General features: G+C 35.8%; 1 protein-coding gene across 1 annotated transcript in view; it reads right to left on the bottom strand.

Annotated features, from left to right (window-relative positions):
* The window catches only part of GALNTL6 (polypeptide N-acetylgalactosaminyltransferase like 6), a gene marked incomplete at both ends in the record, with an annotated part of 444,156 nt that overhangs the window by 275,796 nt on the left and 150,178 nt on the right, over positions 1-18,182 (bottom strand). The window contains one exon of the mRNA XM_082281626.1: positions 3,306-3,414. Coding sequence (XP_082137752.1) covers positions 3,306-3,414 — 109 coding nt within the window. The remainder of the gene's footprint in view (positions 1-3,305; positions 3,415-18,182) is intronic.

The raw sequence follows: 18,182 nt of genomic DNA, 5'->3' as shown, positions 1-18,182 counted from the left end.
AGAAATGACCTCAGAGTCCTCCCTAGACAACTGAAGTAGGGAAATCTCTGATAAAACAGAGAAATGGCAACTACAGTAGCTGATTCATGGAAATGCCAGGGGCTTCAGCATCCAGGATGTCTACTCTCTGTAGAGATGCACGCAGATTTACAGTGCCCTGACACAACAGGCATTGTGTAGCTGGGCTAATACACACACCAGGAGCTACCTGGGCCATTACTACGCAGGCTGCATTCATGCAGGGTGTACCCACCACTCTGAACTCCAACGCAAGAGTGCTCTTCTCATACACAGAGACATTGCTTATTACTTACCAAAACAAAACCCGACAGATGTAGGATTTGCATTTGTTTACAGTTCTCATATTTTTAATGCAAATGAAGCATATTCTTCATCAAGGCATGTCATCAGTTGTATTCCCAAAGGAAAAGAAACTAATAGAAAGAGGTCTTATTTTAAATTCTGATTTCTTGTCAAAAAGCTGGCATGACTTATCAACTCCAATAAAGTCAGTTTCTCTGATTAGCTTATTTTGTTCCCTCCCCCTCCATTGTAATATCTGATTGACTTAATGGCTCACTTTAGAAAATGGAAGGAATTCCTTCCAAAGTATCTACCACAATTGTTTAGTTAGGAATTACCTTTTTTAAGGTTAACTTTTGCTTTCATTTTCCTATATTTCAGTCACTGGTTTTGAGCTAATGACAGAGTAATATTCAGAGAAGAATGGAAGCGATTGGGTTGATTAAATAACTTAATATTCATTTCACTACATCTATTCTGTACGGGTAAGTAGTATATTTAAGTCATTATACATTCCTTTCTGACACTGAGTAAATCAGGGCTTGGATAACCAGCAACCAAATGGATAGCTTCACTGTTCCATCAACAGTATAACAATTAGTACTTCTGCAACCCAACAGCATTTCCCTCTCTTGTCTTCTTGAATTCTTTTATCAAGATTAACGAACTAATATTATTAGAACTGGTTTGGAAGCCTTTACAAGTGCTTTTAAATTAAGTTATGGCTATGTGTAAAGCCTTGCCATTCCATCATTCACTTCAAGTACCTTCTCAAGTAGCATCACCATGCTAACAAAATGTGAAGTAACAATAGAAACACCATAAATGCAGATTTGAACCGCAGATGTTCCAACACAGCCCTGCAAAACCAAAAGCAGCACAAGCTCATTTCAGGATTTATATGCCAGATCATTTGTAATTTTAGAGACAAAAAAGATGAGCTAAAACACTTGAAATAAATAGAAATAATTCCTTTCTCCTCTGCATGTCTTGCAAAAGGCTTTATTCCTTGACTTCAAGAGGAGAGACCATTCAAATTCAAAAACATAGGTTTTAATTGGTGGAATGAAAAGGGATTGAAATATTTGACCATGAATCAGTAGTAGTCATGAAGAAACTCGTACCTCTCCATAATTAGAAATTATGAAATTCCCATTCCCAGTGCTTAGGAAATCGTAAGCTTTACAGATAAACAGCCAGGCTGAATTAAAAAAATACTTCAGTCCTTTCTTCTTTTCTGTACAACAAGCATTGACTGCCTTTCCTGAAATGTCCCGACAAGCCCTTTCACATCATGCTTTCAGATAGATTTTCAACTAATAGTGTATTTCAGCTAATGTTATTAGGAAGAGAAATCACATAGTATGTCCTAAAAAAGTGCATTGAGATGGTCTAGCTTTGCATATGTATTACCATATTGTGATTTACAAAGAGCATTAGAAGTTATTTTAATCTGTTGAATAATGTTGACAAATATAAACTATTTAAAAGATATCTCTAAAACGTCAAACTCAGCAAATGGTAAAATAAAGAAAAAATAAAAGTCAGAATTTCTTAATATTAACATTCTACTACAGTTATCAGGTTTAGGACTGGGAATTACAAAGCCACATAACATGTTTTTTCAGTTTCTCAGCTACTCCATGCAATGGCTTGCATTACATGGGCAATGCTTTAAGCTATCCATCAGACAATCATAAGTATTACTGTTATTGTCCAAAACATATGGGGTCCACATTACATATTTAGAAATTAAAAGTACATTGCCAAAGCATCAATGCACAGCCCTCAAAAAGGTCCACTCTAACATGATATTCCCCACATATGTACAAGTTTCCACATATATGCTGCTTTTATTTTGTACATTCTCTCTTGCATATTTGTGATTTTACATTTAGCAATTTGGAACACAGCAATTATTGATCTGACAACTACTAAATTGCCTAGAATAATTTCCTTCCCCTCCCCATCTTTTTTACCTCCTAAGCACACGTAGGAGGAAAGGATAATTTCTTTAGTTAAGAAGATCAAGATTCAAAAGAGAAAGGGAAAAATAGCTTACAAAATTAACATACACTTGCAATATTTTAGTAGTTCAGGCTCCTGCAAAACTAAGTACTTACCAAGTCTTATGAATCTGTCAGATTCAGTTATAGAGATATTTTGGGGGAGGTTTTGGCTGTCTCAAGACAGTGGGATCAAGACAGCCTAATTTGTTTTACAATAGTAGATTGGCCTTTGTAGAATAATGACTTTCAATCACTGATTAAGGTGTAATTCAACTGCTGTTTCTCTTCCTTCCTTCTAATTTAATTCATATTACATTGAATAGCTGTACATTATGTTACAAAAGAAGAATTAAAATCTGAACATGCTTTGGTGACAGAAAGAGGAACACAAACCACACTCTCTGCATGTATGGGATGCAGCAAGTAAAGGTACATTAAAATTACATTACTTACCGTAACAAAGTGTCCTTCAGTGTATTTGCAAGCACAACTTTCTCCCATTTTCAAATAATTGTAGACTGCCAGAATGAGATGAAGTTGCTTTAGCAAGACTAAAGGATTGGAGTTTGACAATGGCAAAAGTGTCAAAGGTGCTTGGCAGCTACAGGTACTGAGCTCAGGTTTTGTTCATTAATTTAAGGACAGTTTGGTTTTAGTTGTATGCCCTTTTGCAGACCAACACTCTGTTTCTATTTGGTCACAGTCTGACAACTGATTTCAACACAAAAAATAATTTGTTGATAATATTTTTGCCCATGTACAATCATTATATAGTTACTAGCATGAAACACATTGTCACTTGGCTACTTTCAGAGATAAGGTATTTGTGCTTGGTCTGACCCCTCAATTCAGAACACGATGTCCTCATGACATTGCTGCAATCAAAAAAAAACTTTTTAGGAATATCTTCTAAAGGACTTAAAAGAAAAAATAGCCATAGAGAGAAAGAATGAATAAACAAACCATTTTAATTTGCTCTGAACTCATGTATACCTGAACGCATAGCATCTTTTTGAATGCTTTCATAATCATGCCAGTCCTTCCTTTTCAGGCCATCAGTCCAGGTAAAGAGCTGTCCATCTCCCAGCCCCAAAGGAAGTGTCTGTGAAAACAGTAAATAAACAAACAAATGATATATACATATATATGTGGTTCATATTATTACAGAGGAACCCTCATAATATGGCAGTAGCAAATAAAATATTCAGTTTATTCAATGCAAATATTGAAACTTTACTGTGGTAAATGAAACTATTTTTCTAAATACTGGGAGAAAACAGTGAATTTAGTTCTTGACAAACAATTAATTGAAGTACATCAAACAACTCGTGCTTAACATTTCTCTTTTCAGCAGTGTTCTGATACGACTGCTTGGCAAGAAGCTCATAGAGATTTAAACAGAACACTAGAACTGAACAGGTTTCAAAAATGTCCTGTTCTTCAACACATGAAGGACTTTGATTTTTTTCCTTAAACTATCACTTGTTCAAACTTGGATTTATAGTTACTCTGCACTTTGAAATGCTCCCCTTTAATTTTTTTCTAAGTTTGCTGCTACTAAGTTATTGCTATTGACACAAGGTCAAAGGACTGTATCAAAGGCACAGAGCAAAGAGACTCTCAAAGCACTTTCAAATCCTGTAGATCTTCACGGTAAGTGATAAGGAGAAAAATACCCCAAAACCACACTATCTCCACCCCCCCATCCCCACAGAATACCCAAAAAAGAAACCCCCATATAATGTCTAGTTGGTAAGCTGACTTCCCCTTTCCAAACTCCAGATTCCTGGGTAAAGCTAAGAACTGCTTTTTGCTTCTAAGCAAGATTATCTTCCTAGAGCTTTTTTTTTTTCCCCTCCCCCTTGATTTGTTCTGCCAAAAGCTAGTATTTTTACGAAAATTAAGAATCAGAATGTACCATTAGGAGTACATGAAATGTAGATCCACAGGAAGCAGTTCAAATAAAGTTAACCTTTTTCTAAATGCTTAACTTTCAAAAATATGTAGCAAAAGAAATGGACAAAATTTTGACAAGCAAAGAAGATGATCTGCTGTATCTGTGCTGAGGAATGGGAGGAAATGATTCATTGCTGCATAGGAATAACATGAAAACTCTAGCTCTGCTAATTGCAGGTTTAAGTCAGTAAGTTGTCCAGAACAAAAGGCACATATATAATGCATGCTAGAAATGTTATCAAAGTTATGAGAAAAGACACTCGAAAAGAAGTTCCAGGGATGCAACATCTGATCAGCCTTCTACAAGGAAATACTGAAAGGCCTACAAAAATCTCATGCCTATGTAACAGTGATGTATGAACTTTGTAAACTCAATGAACACTGGAATCACTTACTTATTATTCTCTTAATCACTCAATATTCTCTTACTGATTTTACACTACTTGCTGCACAAAACTGGATGACACTCACTGGCTCCAAGAGAAATTGTCCTAGCATACTCAGTTAGGATTTCTTTTTTCTAGGATAGACAAATATTTGCCAAGCTACATGGTGCAGATCTGCTTGCTAAGCCATCCTTAAAACTGGGGATCAAAGGCTTTTGGATTTGTAAGCAAGAAGTGAGGAATGCCAGGCATGGCTGGTTACCTTCCAGCAAAGGATGCTAGAAATCCTGGCTGACAAAGATTCATGCTGAAAATACCTGCTTTGGAACAGCTGAGAAGCCTGGATATTTAGGGCAAAGTGTTGTGAGCTCAGTGCTCTCCGATACATCCCTGAGATACTGAGAAAAATCCTTCACACTCTGCTAGTATGGCCTACGTTTCTAAGTTTCAGTATTAAAGGTAACTTATGTTACATAATGTCAAATGCAATCTAGTTTGTTTATTCTTCTATTACCACTTTTGCAGACATATTCCAAGAAAACACTGTTGTCATATTTTAACATGATAAAAATCAGAGGTTCACGTGGAAGAACTGAAGAACTTAACACATCCTGATAAAAATATTTCAGGTTATCAAAATATTTAACCTTTAATGTCATTAAAATGAACTCATTAATTTAAATGATTCTTGAGTTCAAACAAGGCTAATGTTCTAATAATAATATTAGATTGCTTGGGTTTTAAGGTCAGAAACATAAGGTAGAACATAGGCTGCAACAGCATTAATCATGATTCTTAAGCACAAATTCCTAAAATAATCTACTCTGAAGCAGTAACTGGTTCTTTAAAAGGCCCAGACAGATTCACTTCAATTAAATTTGTACCTTTGTCAGTACGGGTACAGCTGGTGTGAATCACTTGGCTCCAAAAATGCAAGACTGTTGAAACTATCAAAAGCAGGATAAACTTTACTTTTGTTACCCTTTATTCCTGTGCTGGCTTCTGTCCCTAAAAGTAGTTATTTAAATGGCAAGTTTGCAGGACACTGAAAGAAAGCTGAATAGTAGAGTTTACAGCTGGCTTCTTGTTGTCTATTTGCATTTTCATGCCACTACTCTTTAAAAATATTAATTACATGTAGTTACTTTACCTGATAGCATTTAGAAGTCAAATGTAGCAGGAGACTCTCTTGCAAGCATAATATAGCTAAATAAATATATCCACTAAAATTAATCTAGCAAAAGGATAAATATAAATCCAAATACAGTATAATACACAAAAAACTAATTGTAGTCTTGATATGGCTCATATTTTGGAAGGGTAACATTGCCCTAAGAGGAAAGAGGAAACAAACCATAGTGTTGGTGCCATTAGAAGTTCCTCTTTAACAACTGAGAGTATTGTTTGGATTGTTGGTATTTCTTTTTAGTGAATCAATCCCCTAACTCCCTGATATCATACCATGGTGATTTTTCAGCTCTAACACCTTTCAGTGTAAGGGGAATTCAATGGAACGCTCTCGCACGTCACTTTGTAAGACCAGTATTCAGACACCACCTCAGTGTGGTGACCCCTACAGGGACTGGACTTCATTAAATTCCCTCTGTGTACACACTACCTCCACCACTGCAGTCAGCATGAAACGGGGCTTAGAAAGGGATGTCAAGTTGCACAGCCAAACTCTCTGGGAAGAGCAAGAGTTTTGCAGTGCAAGTTCTTTAGCTCTGAAGAAATCTAAACTGCCTTCAGACTCTCAACTAAATATCTCCCTTGTCGGCAACTGAAGGATTTTTTTTTTCTTTTTTTTCCAAGTTGCTCTATTGTTCAACAAGATACAAAAGCACTTGAGAAAATGGGTTTCTCCATTTCACTTCTGCCTAAAGGAAAACAAATTGCATTTTGAAAGACCTTAAAATACAGTTTCTGGAATGTTTTAAAACTGCTAAAAGGCTCCATTGTAAAACTCTGTATGCTCACATGCCTCTTTTATCCAGATGATAATGACTGGAAGAGCTCCCATTTCTAAAGCATTTCTAGCTGTTGAAGAAGGGAAAGAAAAAAAAAAAAGGAAAAATATTGCAGTATTCTTACTCTAGCATTTGTCTTCTGCCTACATACTTTTTTTTCTCAGTTCTCCACCTTTTTTGCTACCTTGACAATTTAAACTACTTTGCATCAAGCTAGAGGCAGCTCTGATTTAGTCATACACAGGCTGACTCTCTGGTGTTATGGCTGGATATATAACAACCAAGTGTTGCTACTTGTAAGTACATACAAGAAAGCCCACACAATTCTACATCCCATTTCAGGAAGACAAGTTCTGAGTAGCTGAATATGACACTGAACTTTTGCTGAACACATATTTAACCATAAACGGAGGGACTCAAGTGAAATAAAATCAACCACAACATGCAAGTTGTGCTAAAGAATGCTAAAGAAGGCAACAAAAGAAATTCTTCATTTTAGGGGTAATGTATAAATAATCAGACCAAAAAATTAATAAATGTATGCTACAAAATGCATAATGAATTCAGCACAAAAATGGTTTTAGGTGTTTAAACAAATAAACAAATAGGGTTGGGTTCCAACCCATAAAAGAAAAATTTATCAAGTATTATTAAACTCTGTCTAGGAAAATTATTGAACCATACATCATAGGAGATATGGTATTCTGGAAATACACATTTGCTATTTGCACATCCTAGGGTTTTATGTACTTAAATGGCAGCAACGCTCCACAAACAGTGTGGAAGTGTTAGTTCTCCATGTGCCTGTAAGAGCAACAATACTCTTTTGGTATATGTAAGGGCCTTAGAAATGGAAAGCATGTCTTCAGAACATTATGGTTCCTTCCAACATACGAAGTAAGGCTTCTTCCTGGTGGAAACCAAGATAAGAGAAAGGAGAAGACTCAGGCACACCTGCCCCTGCTTCCCCCAGTACCTCAACCTAACACAAAAGCAAAGCTTACACGTACTCTTTACTGACATATCAATATGTATGGGTGAGAAACCAGCTCAGCTGAGTAGCTGAAACATACTCAGGGTTTTCCCCTCCAGAAAAATTATGTAAGTCACCCACAAATAGTGCAGTCTGCCTCTACAGCCCTAAGCCTCTTGAACTCATGAACTATTTTCATCATTGCACTACTGTTATAATGGCAAATATACCATTGCATACAAAGTGTTGGGTTTTGACTGACTGTCAAAAAAATCCTACAATAATTTATCATCCAGCCATTTGTTACATGTAGTATGCACCTTTGATTTACACATTTTTAAGTGTTTCAGTCCAAAAGGGATTATCCACCTACAGGAACATTACATACAGCATCTGCCTTACTATTTCATTTTCACATTAACCTCAAATCTTTTGGGATGCAAGACTGATACAGTACTAAATAAACTCAGAAGACTCTTCTCCTCCAGAGAAGACTCAACATCTGGTTCAATTACAGAGAATGTGATAAGCACAAAAAATAGCACAATTACCAAAAACTCACTCACAGACTATTAGATCCCTCAGAGAGGAAAAAAAAGCTTCTCTGACATTTGAAAGCTTGAACTAAGAAACAAGTTCCTTCATTGAATAATTCATTTATTTCTAATTTCACTCTGTGGAGGCATACAATTAGAGGGGACTTAGGCAAGAGAAGAGGATATTTCAATGGAAATACACCTTTAAAAAAAAAAAAGATATAATTACAGAAATTACAGATTCACTTTGAGCATGAAGATTTGCTCACTGGCTCTAGGGATATTTTACTAAACATCAGTGTATAACTGAATACTGCACTATCAAAACATCATATGATGATCAGCATAACCACTATAAATTGTTTAATGAATTTTAGGAACTAATCTTATTTAGACATAAGCACTTGTTCACACTCAGGAAAAGATATGCACGGGAAATAAAGGCAGTGAAAAAGTACTGAGCTTAGACACCTTTGGGGATATTTCAAGAGAAGCATAAAAATAACCACTGTTTGATTCTTCTTTGTTATTGGAATAAAAGCTTCTGTATAGTGTTTGTAAACAGTGTTGTGTAAAACACATAATTCACTACTTTTCTTGTATCCTTCTAATACAGATCATTCTCAGGACTCTAAGCTCCGACCAACTACTCTGATCAAAAAAAACAGTAACAAAAGAATCAGAATTCGCTGAGCAATTAAATTAATTCATTTATCAAATAAAATTAAGGATAACTTTCTAAAGAATGGTGTCACTGAATATACGAACATATGTTCATCATAAATCAGCTGCAAAATCACAATATGTTCATTTACCAAGTTTCTGTCTTGTATTATCAAAAGTATATGAAGACACACATGCCCATGAAGCTTCCTTCCCAGTGGCTGGAAGAGTCATGAAAAGTATTCATTTTGAAAGATTTCCCCTTTTTCTGATTATGGTACATTCTAGCACAAGACCATCAAAATGAAATCTTAGCACTATGGCAGCCAAATGTGAAGCGCTCAAGCAAAATCCATTCTGGTACAGTGACTGGGTGAGGATATTAGAGATGACAACCAAAATATTATGTCCCCTAAGGGTGTGCTTGATGCAAGGCAGTCTGATCTACGGAAGAGGTATAAAACCCAAGCATCACACTATCTCACCTCTACACCTTTATGCTTAAGCTCTGAACACTGCCTGGGTTGCTCTCCTTTCCTGTATCTCTTCAGTGCCAGAGTAAAAACCAAAAAAGGCCCCATATCTGAACTGAAATCTGTGTATAAGTACCACGCATAGTGAACAGGTACAATACAACCCTTAAGTGCCTGTGAAGCTCCCATCACTGTAAAATGAAAGTACCACATGTAGCAATTTGGATCTATCATGAATCTTTCCTAAAGATAGCAGGAACAGGCATTGTACGGCCTAAAAATATCAGCCAATAGTTTTTAGGCTCCAGGATACGTGTTTCCTGTCAGGATCCTTCTCTGGGATTCTGTTCCTCTAGGTGGGGAGCAGGGGCTGCAGTACATGCAGTGGCAGGCTTTGGGATGGGCAGCAGCTGCCCTGCACAAGGGGACACCCACCTCTCCATGCCATCTACTGACAGCTCCCATTGGTCCTGCACCCCTGCTGGGCAGCCACTGCCTGCCAAAATTGCTGCCCATCGGAAAGGCTCTGATGATGAAGACAAGGTTGGTCAGTAAAACATAGAGAACTACTATTTCCTATCAAGAGAAGGTGGTAAAGGTTTTAAATCTAGAATATTTCAAAAAATCTTTCAAAAAGAATGAAAAAATAAAAATACACTGAGATATAATTACTGCCTTTTATTTTTATTTTTACTCCATTTTTATGTACTTTCAAAACATTTTAAAACTGTAAATCTGAATTGTTTTCCAAATCCTTGGCTTGAAGACATATAATAGAGACTTTAGGACATGATGAATTTCTTCATACGCTCAGATTTCCTGTGCCACTTATTTGTTATGCCACAGCAAATAAGTGTTCATTGCACTGACATTTACATTAGTAGAAATAATTAGACCAGCACACCAAAAAAAGGGCAGCACTTGATTTAGTCTGCGACATCTGAATGACTCAAGGTTATTTCATTTTCAAAACACTTATATCAGACTTTTTGTGCTTGTAGATTCTAGAATACCCTGGACAACCCAGTAGCATCATGCCATCAATTCCAAATCAAAGCTGTTAATAATGTTATTTAGAAAATGCCAAGCTCCCCAGGCATTTCATTACAGAGACTTTTATAGACAGGTATAAAAAGCTGTTACTGCTGCACTATGGCTATATATTTCAGGTCACAAAACTGCAGCAAAAAAATTAAGTTAAAACATGAGCACGGAACTCCAGAGGAGTTTGGACTCCATATCTGTTGAATGTGAAACATCGTGAATTGCCAAAGGTGACCTACAAAGTCTGGCAGTGAACCTTGGCTTCCCAAATGACACAATTTGAACTGACTGTAGGATAGGAGGCAGAGTCTAGACTAAAGGGATAATAAAGAAAAAATAAAATAACAATAATTAAAAAAATATTCCTCAGACCAAGCAACTCCCATCTCCTTCTTCCTGCTGACCTAAGCTGCTGATAGATTTGCTCAATAACTAAAACACCTAAATCCATCTTTTCTTGTTTTATTTTCACTCGTCTCATTTCCAATTCGAAGAAAAGAAACCAAACTCAGGTAACATGAGTGTCTATGATGGACCTAAAGGAACCATGGTGACCATGCTGACCATGTGCTGCTTCTCCAGGTTTTCTTTTTCAACTGAGGACTACTTTGATAGCACAACAGGGTCAGCTTGCAGAAGAGCCTGCATCCATATTTGACTGTTCATTTTCAGGAAGTTTAAAAATCATACCTGAAATTGTGTTAATGCTGCATTTTTTTTAATAACTACCTTTTTCAGAAATTGTTTTTAACATCAAAAGACCTGAAAGGGATTTGAAGAGACTCAGCAGGGTTTTTGCCAGTATTGGTTGGTTTTGAACCAAAAAAGATCTGTAAGAACATTCTGATGAACAATATAAACAATGGCTTTGAGTGACTCCTGGAAGAGTTTATTATATGCTAGGTTTCTGAGGTGTTTAACCATATGCAACATGGATACAGAAAGTTTTAAGTATGTTCTTTCACATAAACAGCTTTCTTCTCCCTAAAAAACCAAAACAAATCAGAAACAAAACAAAACAGCAAATCCTGAAAATCAAAACCCGATGTTCATGGAAAGAACCAGATCATTACTAATTTTGTAATTTCTAAAAGGCTGAATAATAAAGATATGATAGTGCTTTTTGTTAATAGAGTCTTCACATACATATTTTTTCTGAAGTTTAGAAAAATGTCTTTAGTGTTTACTATGCTAAGTGTCACGCTGTTTTGTGTTGGCTACAGCACTAACTTAACACAAGAAGTGCTTTTGCAGGATTGAAGTGTAAGGTGTTTTTAGCAGGAATACATTTCCTGCTTTATCTGTTCAGTGGTGATTAAAAATCTTACTTCCTTATGATAACTTCTGAAGTAATTTGCCTTTGCATTTCTCTTACTAGAAGCATATTCTCTCTTAAGTAACAGATTTTATAAACAGTAAAGAATGTTCACTACAGTTAGGTTATCCCTTTTGAGTAAAATTCAACTTATGTGTTGCTTCATGAGGTAACAAGAATAATTTCAGGAGCATTTTCCATTTTTTTTTCTCTTCTGGTTGACCTCTTTCTTATAAAAATACAAGTTGCTTCATGACTGTGACACTGTTCAAATCTCTGTGGTACAACTGATAACAGCTTTGCAGCAAATCTGAAACCACTGATCCAGCAGACACAGTAATATTAGAAAAAAGATTTCTACCAGTTATTACTGCTTTTCTTAAATAACTCAAGCTGATCAATATTTTCAATAGAAATGGCTATTTTTTTGGTTTTTCACATTCTATTAGAGTAGAAACATTGTAAGAGAAAGGTCAGATGCAGAAACTAACTTGAGTCAAATTTGCTACCTGGAACGTTTTAGCACTACTTAAAAATTTGCTACAAAAAATCAGTTTCTGCAGCAATGAGATAGCATATTCTACATTTTTGACTACAGTATAATGTAGAACTTAATTTGGCCCCTCCAAATATTTGTAGAAGCTAATAGTATTCTATGAGTACATTTTTTAATTGTTCAAAAAGAAAAATAATAGATTTTTAATGAGCTTTAAATTATAATCTGTACAGTTACATCACCATAAAATGAAACATCCCTGCATACAGGTAAAATACAGTGACTTTATATTTTATGTAGTTGTCTGAATATTTTTAGAAATAGCAGAGGGATTTGTTTGAATTGTATTTTTAAAATTTCTTGCTGATCTATGCCACAACAAAATTCATGTTCCATAGGCACCTATTTGCAGAATACTCAAGATTTTGGCTTTAACAACCCATTTTATCATTTGTAGTTTATGTTGCACTGGATTTAAGAAAAAAACCCCGATGTTTAGTTAACTAAAGCAATGAACCCATGTTGGAAAAGAATTATCATCCTGCACTTTAAGGAAGACCTTAAACTAATCAGCCCAAATGAGAGAAAAAAACTCTTGGCAGCAGGCTTCTGGTGCTGCAGCTTATGCGTTATTACTCAACCTCTCAGAATTCTTTTATGTGGGTGCTGGATAGTAATTTCCATTGTCTAAGAGATTTTCAAACAAAGTCCTCAGGCAGCTGCAGAAAACAAGCCGATTAAACATGACTGACAGGTTTACATTCTTGTTCAGTCATCTTAAGACAACACGAAGCTGATAAGGGGACCTCTTGCAAGGTCTTTGGAAGCATGACAATTTCTGTGCTTTGCGTGAACTCAATGCAGATTTACTGAGACAAAGACAGTCTTCCTAGTTCTTCCAGTGTGATGAAGCTTGCAGCTAAAGGAACTAAAAATTTTGGTGGTTGTACGTGTTCACAGACAATCATGAGGTCTGAGACTCAGCTTCTTAAAACAGTTCCTAAGCTCTGAGCTAAAGACATTTTTTCACTTCCCTACGTAAAGTCAGACTGCGTATTTACTGCATTTTTTTTCCAGTCTGCACCATACCTCTTTTTACTACCATTAATAGTTTTTAGTTTTTTGGGATTTTCACTTTATTATTTGTTTATCATCATGCTTTCTCAATCTGACTTAGCTCCATGCTTGTTTCATACTCAGTCCCCCAGTCATTTCCTTTCTTGTAGGAGTTTTTAAGTCAAGCTATTCCCATGCTTATACCTTTTTATAGGTAACTCTAAAAATTAAGTAAATTGAGGGAGATTTCATAAAATAGCACTGTTTAATATACTTCTTTCACGAGAGACAAAGTTTTTCACTCTTACTTTCTAAAAATGGAACAAAAACAAAATTTTATAAGAAATATCTTAACATATTAAACAAGATTAGATTTGGCTCACATGTAAATGAATCCAGTTAATTGCAAGAACAGGTAAATTGATACTGAAGCATCATAATACTTAGGTATTATGTCAGTTCCTGTTGCTACCTTGTCATGTCAGCTTTCATTGAAACACCAAAATAAACTGACGACTACAGAAAATTTAAAGGATTTTTTGTGAAGATCAACAATCAGTTGCAGAATCATAAAAATGTATCTGGAAGTTTCTTTGAGATATAATCTTAACCCACCTCAAATCTGGACTGGGTATGCCTAAACTACATCTGCCCTTGCAGATTTCCAATAGTAGAGATTGCACAAGCACTCAAGGCAATTTCCTTCATTACTTCATTAATCTTGCAATTAGGAAATTTCCTCTTTCATCTAACCTGCATTACTTGCCATAATTTAAGCCTTTCATTTCTTTGTTCTTTTCACCAGGGACAGGAATAACATATTTCCTTTCCAGAAGCAACATTTCATGGACATGAAAATTATTTTCCCTCCTAGATTAAATGTTCTTATTTTTTCAACTTCTTCTTAGCTCTTGTTGCTGACCCTGAAATATATGAAACTTTGAGAACAGCATTACTTTGTTAGTAATTGGATAAAGCTAAGAATAGCAAGTATAAAATGCTTATTAAAAACCCCCAAACAAACCAACAAGAAACATGATTACTAAATGGACAAAGAACTAAGACAAGTGCCAGGAGGCTACATTTCCTAAAAATAAGCAAGTTTAAGTTATTTACTGTAACAGGCTTTTTTCCCCCTCTGAAAATAAAATAGCCTAGCATACCCATGTTGTGCCTCACAAATACTTCATACTTCCAATCCAGCCTGACACTATTTGATGAAGCAGCAGTGAATTCTCCTAATTAAAATGGACAAATGACTGAAATGTTTGGAAATAATTAAGGTAGTCAAGATTAAAGAATGTTATAAACCCAGAAAGACACTGAAATTCAACAGGATTCATATACTTAAAATTACCAAACTACTAGCAATTATGATCAAACATGTCTTGTATTTCTGGTTGTGCCTGAATGAATGCTGAGTTTTCCCCTGGCCGTGAGAGCATATTTAAAGGATTCACATATGCAAAGAAATTCATCCCCATGTGGGAAAATAAGAACAGGAGTGGAAGGAGAGAAGACTTATGAGAGGTTCAAATTCAAGCAATGACCTCTTTTTTTTTCTCTGAACCAAAAATTTTGATATTGGACAAACTGATGATCTCCTCTGTCTAATGCCATTTAAGACGACCTTTCTTTTTTATGCCAATAGTTTTCAATCACAAAACCAATCACAGTATATTTCACTAAAAGGAGTACTGTGATTAGTTAAATCTAATTTTATCAACAGCCAGAATGTGAATAGCATATTAAAGTAAGGTGAACAGCTTTGATTGATACACTGAGTTTTAATTTCCAATTCCTTGTCTCCCACTCTTTTGGTAGGAAATGAAGGTTACACATCATTGAGCAAGCTACTGTAACTCAAATGTAGCTTCAAAGATCTGACCTTCAATTTTTCTCACACTTTGTTTTCCCCCCTGTAGTATATAGACACCAAATTTATAGGTCTGGAGCTATGAACAAACATTTTAGACATAAAATCTTTTTTAAAAAAAAACAACAAAACACAAAAGCAAACAAAGATGAGCATTAAAATTAATTATCATAGTCCTTTGGGAAGAAGATTCTATATATACCTTTGCTCTGGACTCTTTGTATAGATTTTGAAAAATTCTTCCTTAAAATGCAAAATAATAATACTTTTCCAATGTGAGCTCACTTCCTGAGTTAATTATGACCTTCCGTTTTCTAAGAACTAGGACCTTATCCCATGTCCAAAGCTAATTATTTAAATTTGTGTTTAGATAAATTAATATAGTCATCCTAATTTTCATTGGTACCCACAACTCCTACAGATGTTACCTTTTAAGTTTGAAAATGCTAATGTTATTTACTATATCTAAACATCTTGTACTTCAGACCATCCTGTGGCATTGCACTGAGGAATTAATGCAAGTCTGTGCTCAAGAGCCACTAAATGCTGCAAAAAACATGGCAGAGGAGAAAAGTTACTACACTTCCCATAGCTTTCACCCCTGAGAACAGGTGCAGCAAGGTGTGACAGACCCTTTTGATGACCCCGTCTGAGGGTGGGTTGCCAGCAAACTCCAGGCAGCAGAGAATCCTACAGCCTCCTGCTGGGTCACAGCTGTGGCACCAGTTAACCCTGGCCCTGCAGAAGCTTTCATCCCAGCAGGCTCACATCTACCTGCAGGCTGGCTTCCACCAGGCCTGGCTGAGAGCTTAGGAGAGTCTCCCTTCTGTCTTTGCAAAGTCTCTATGCATAAACATAAAACACTCTTATTCCCTTCACACTACCTTGGCTGAACTCAGTGTCCTTATGCTCCCCAGCAGAACTGATATCCACCTATGCTTCAGCGGCTCTAAGGCAAACTCCAGGGCTCCCTAAAACACCAATTCTCTTTACAAGCAGGGCCATTATTACCACACAGACACAGACGAAAAATTATATTATCACAGCTACCATCATGAAGTAGCTGTTCTTTAAAAACTGACTTTTTACTGATGACTGTTACAATTACAGGGATTAATATTATTAGTCCCCCTTTTCTCTTAGCTAGATATTTCAATACTCAAAAAAATCTGAACTTTACAATTTCGCAGATCTGGGGAGGAGCCAAAAAGGAAACCCATTAAATTGTCAGTTTAATATATATTAGAATCCATGGAGACATTAAATTTCACTTTTCATCTATGAATATTAAACATTAATGAGGTTTCAGGTACAGAGATATTAAAGTGAAACATCAGAGAGCTATGACTGAGCTCGTATACAGAGAAAGAAAGTTCACAAGGGAAGCTAATAAAGGTCAAAACCACAGAACTACCATAAACCAGAACATACAACAGAAGAAAAATAGTAATTCAAGCAAACCTGATTTTAAAGGGCCTATTAAGAACTGTATACACATTTTCATCAGCAGACTTTTCATGCAAAACACAAAGAAATGGGAAGCAATTAAATACACAGTTCTATTAATGTATAATATTTAAACTGAGAGATGACAAATATTTCTTGAGAGTCTTGAGAACAACTTGTAGAGGAAGATGCCCAACCTTAAACTGAAGAATTCAAAAGCACAAACAAAATCATAGTAATAGCTGCATCCAGATCTCCCTTGTTCCTCCCATGCCTACTTTTCTGGAGACTTCAATGTCTACAGATATAAACATAGTAATGCAAAAACCCAGGCACACAGGGATTACGTGGAAAGGTTAAGTAATATGCCCTGATTGCATGACAGCATACACAAAATACAAGGAAAGAAATATCTAAGAATAAACAGGAGAGCAAAAGATCATAGGTCAACCAAGTTGCCAGCTTATTTTTTGTACATTTATAATTTATCTGTCTTCCTCTATCACTTATTCATACACACAACCCCTCCCTATTCCTTTCCCCCACCCTGAATACAAAAGCTTCTAGTTACAAAATAAAAAACAACCTGGGAATTATTTAGAGGCATAGTGCAGCACATTTGACAGAAATATAGTGAGGCAAAATTCAACACTAGATGTTCCATAGATAAAAAACAAAACTGAAAGCACCAGATCTCCCTAACTTTATCTAGCAACTAGAAGTGTTTTTCCAGGTTGTATTCAAGGACGTAAGTCTGTAAAATCAGTTACAAGCATATGATGCCTAGCACAGCCCATTCTGAAGGCTATCAATAGTATCAATTTAGCTGAGAATTTTCACTTCTAAATGTTCTATTATCACTCTGATAGATGTCTTTCCTATTATCCCTCTGATAGATACAGTGTCTTGGCACACATACCATACAATAAAATATGAACAGCTCAATAGTAATTTGTAAAATATCTTAGAATGATATTTAGAGATAGATATATAATAAGGTCTTTTTATTATATTACAGCATTTATCACTGTACGTACAGTCACCAATATATGTGTCTTCAAAAGATAGATATCAGTATCTGTACCATTAGATCTTAGATAAAGCCATTTGAAGAAGCCCATCACTTACGTAAAGCTGATCAGGTCACCATGAACCCTAGATGAAACAAAGCTCTGACAGAATTTTCCTCCAAGTAATTTTCTGGGCTGCAAAATCCGAGCCCCCAGAAACACCTGTGCACTGTCAAGTGCCTCCCTGAGTTTAGAATGGCGAAGCCTGTTAAACCTCTTATTGCAGGTGAATTATCAAACTCAGTCAGGGTGAAGGAGAAGGAATAAACTGAAATTGTGCTCTTAACTGTGCTCAGCATGAACCGTGTTAACAGCAAGAAAACAAAAGGAATTAGTTCTGTTACTAAATTAAACACCATCACCTCTGCATTCATATTACATGCAAATCTACCAAACAGAAGATTTCTTTTTAAACAGAATTTCACAATGCAAGCAAATCTTATTAAGCTTTTACCATGGACAAACTGTCAGCAGTATTATCAAGAATAGTGCAATTAAAGTTTTACTGTAGATACTTCACTAGGGCAGTGTCTAACATCCCTAGTTAAGAATCATAAGCCTACAGTGCTCAGCAGAAAAACCTAGTTTTTGCCCAAATGGGTTTACAATTAAA

The sequence above is a fragment of the Coloeus monedula genome (genome assembly GCF_965178545.1).
Source record: "Coloeus monedula genome assembly, chromosome: 5".
Lineage (NCBI taxonomy): Eukaryota > Metazoa > Chordata > Aves > Passeriformes > Corvidae > Coloeus > Coloeus monedula.
This window is presented reverse-complemented; position numbering and strand designations above follow the sequence as displayed.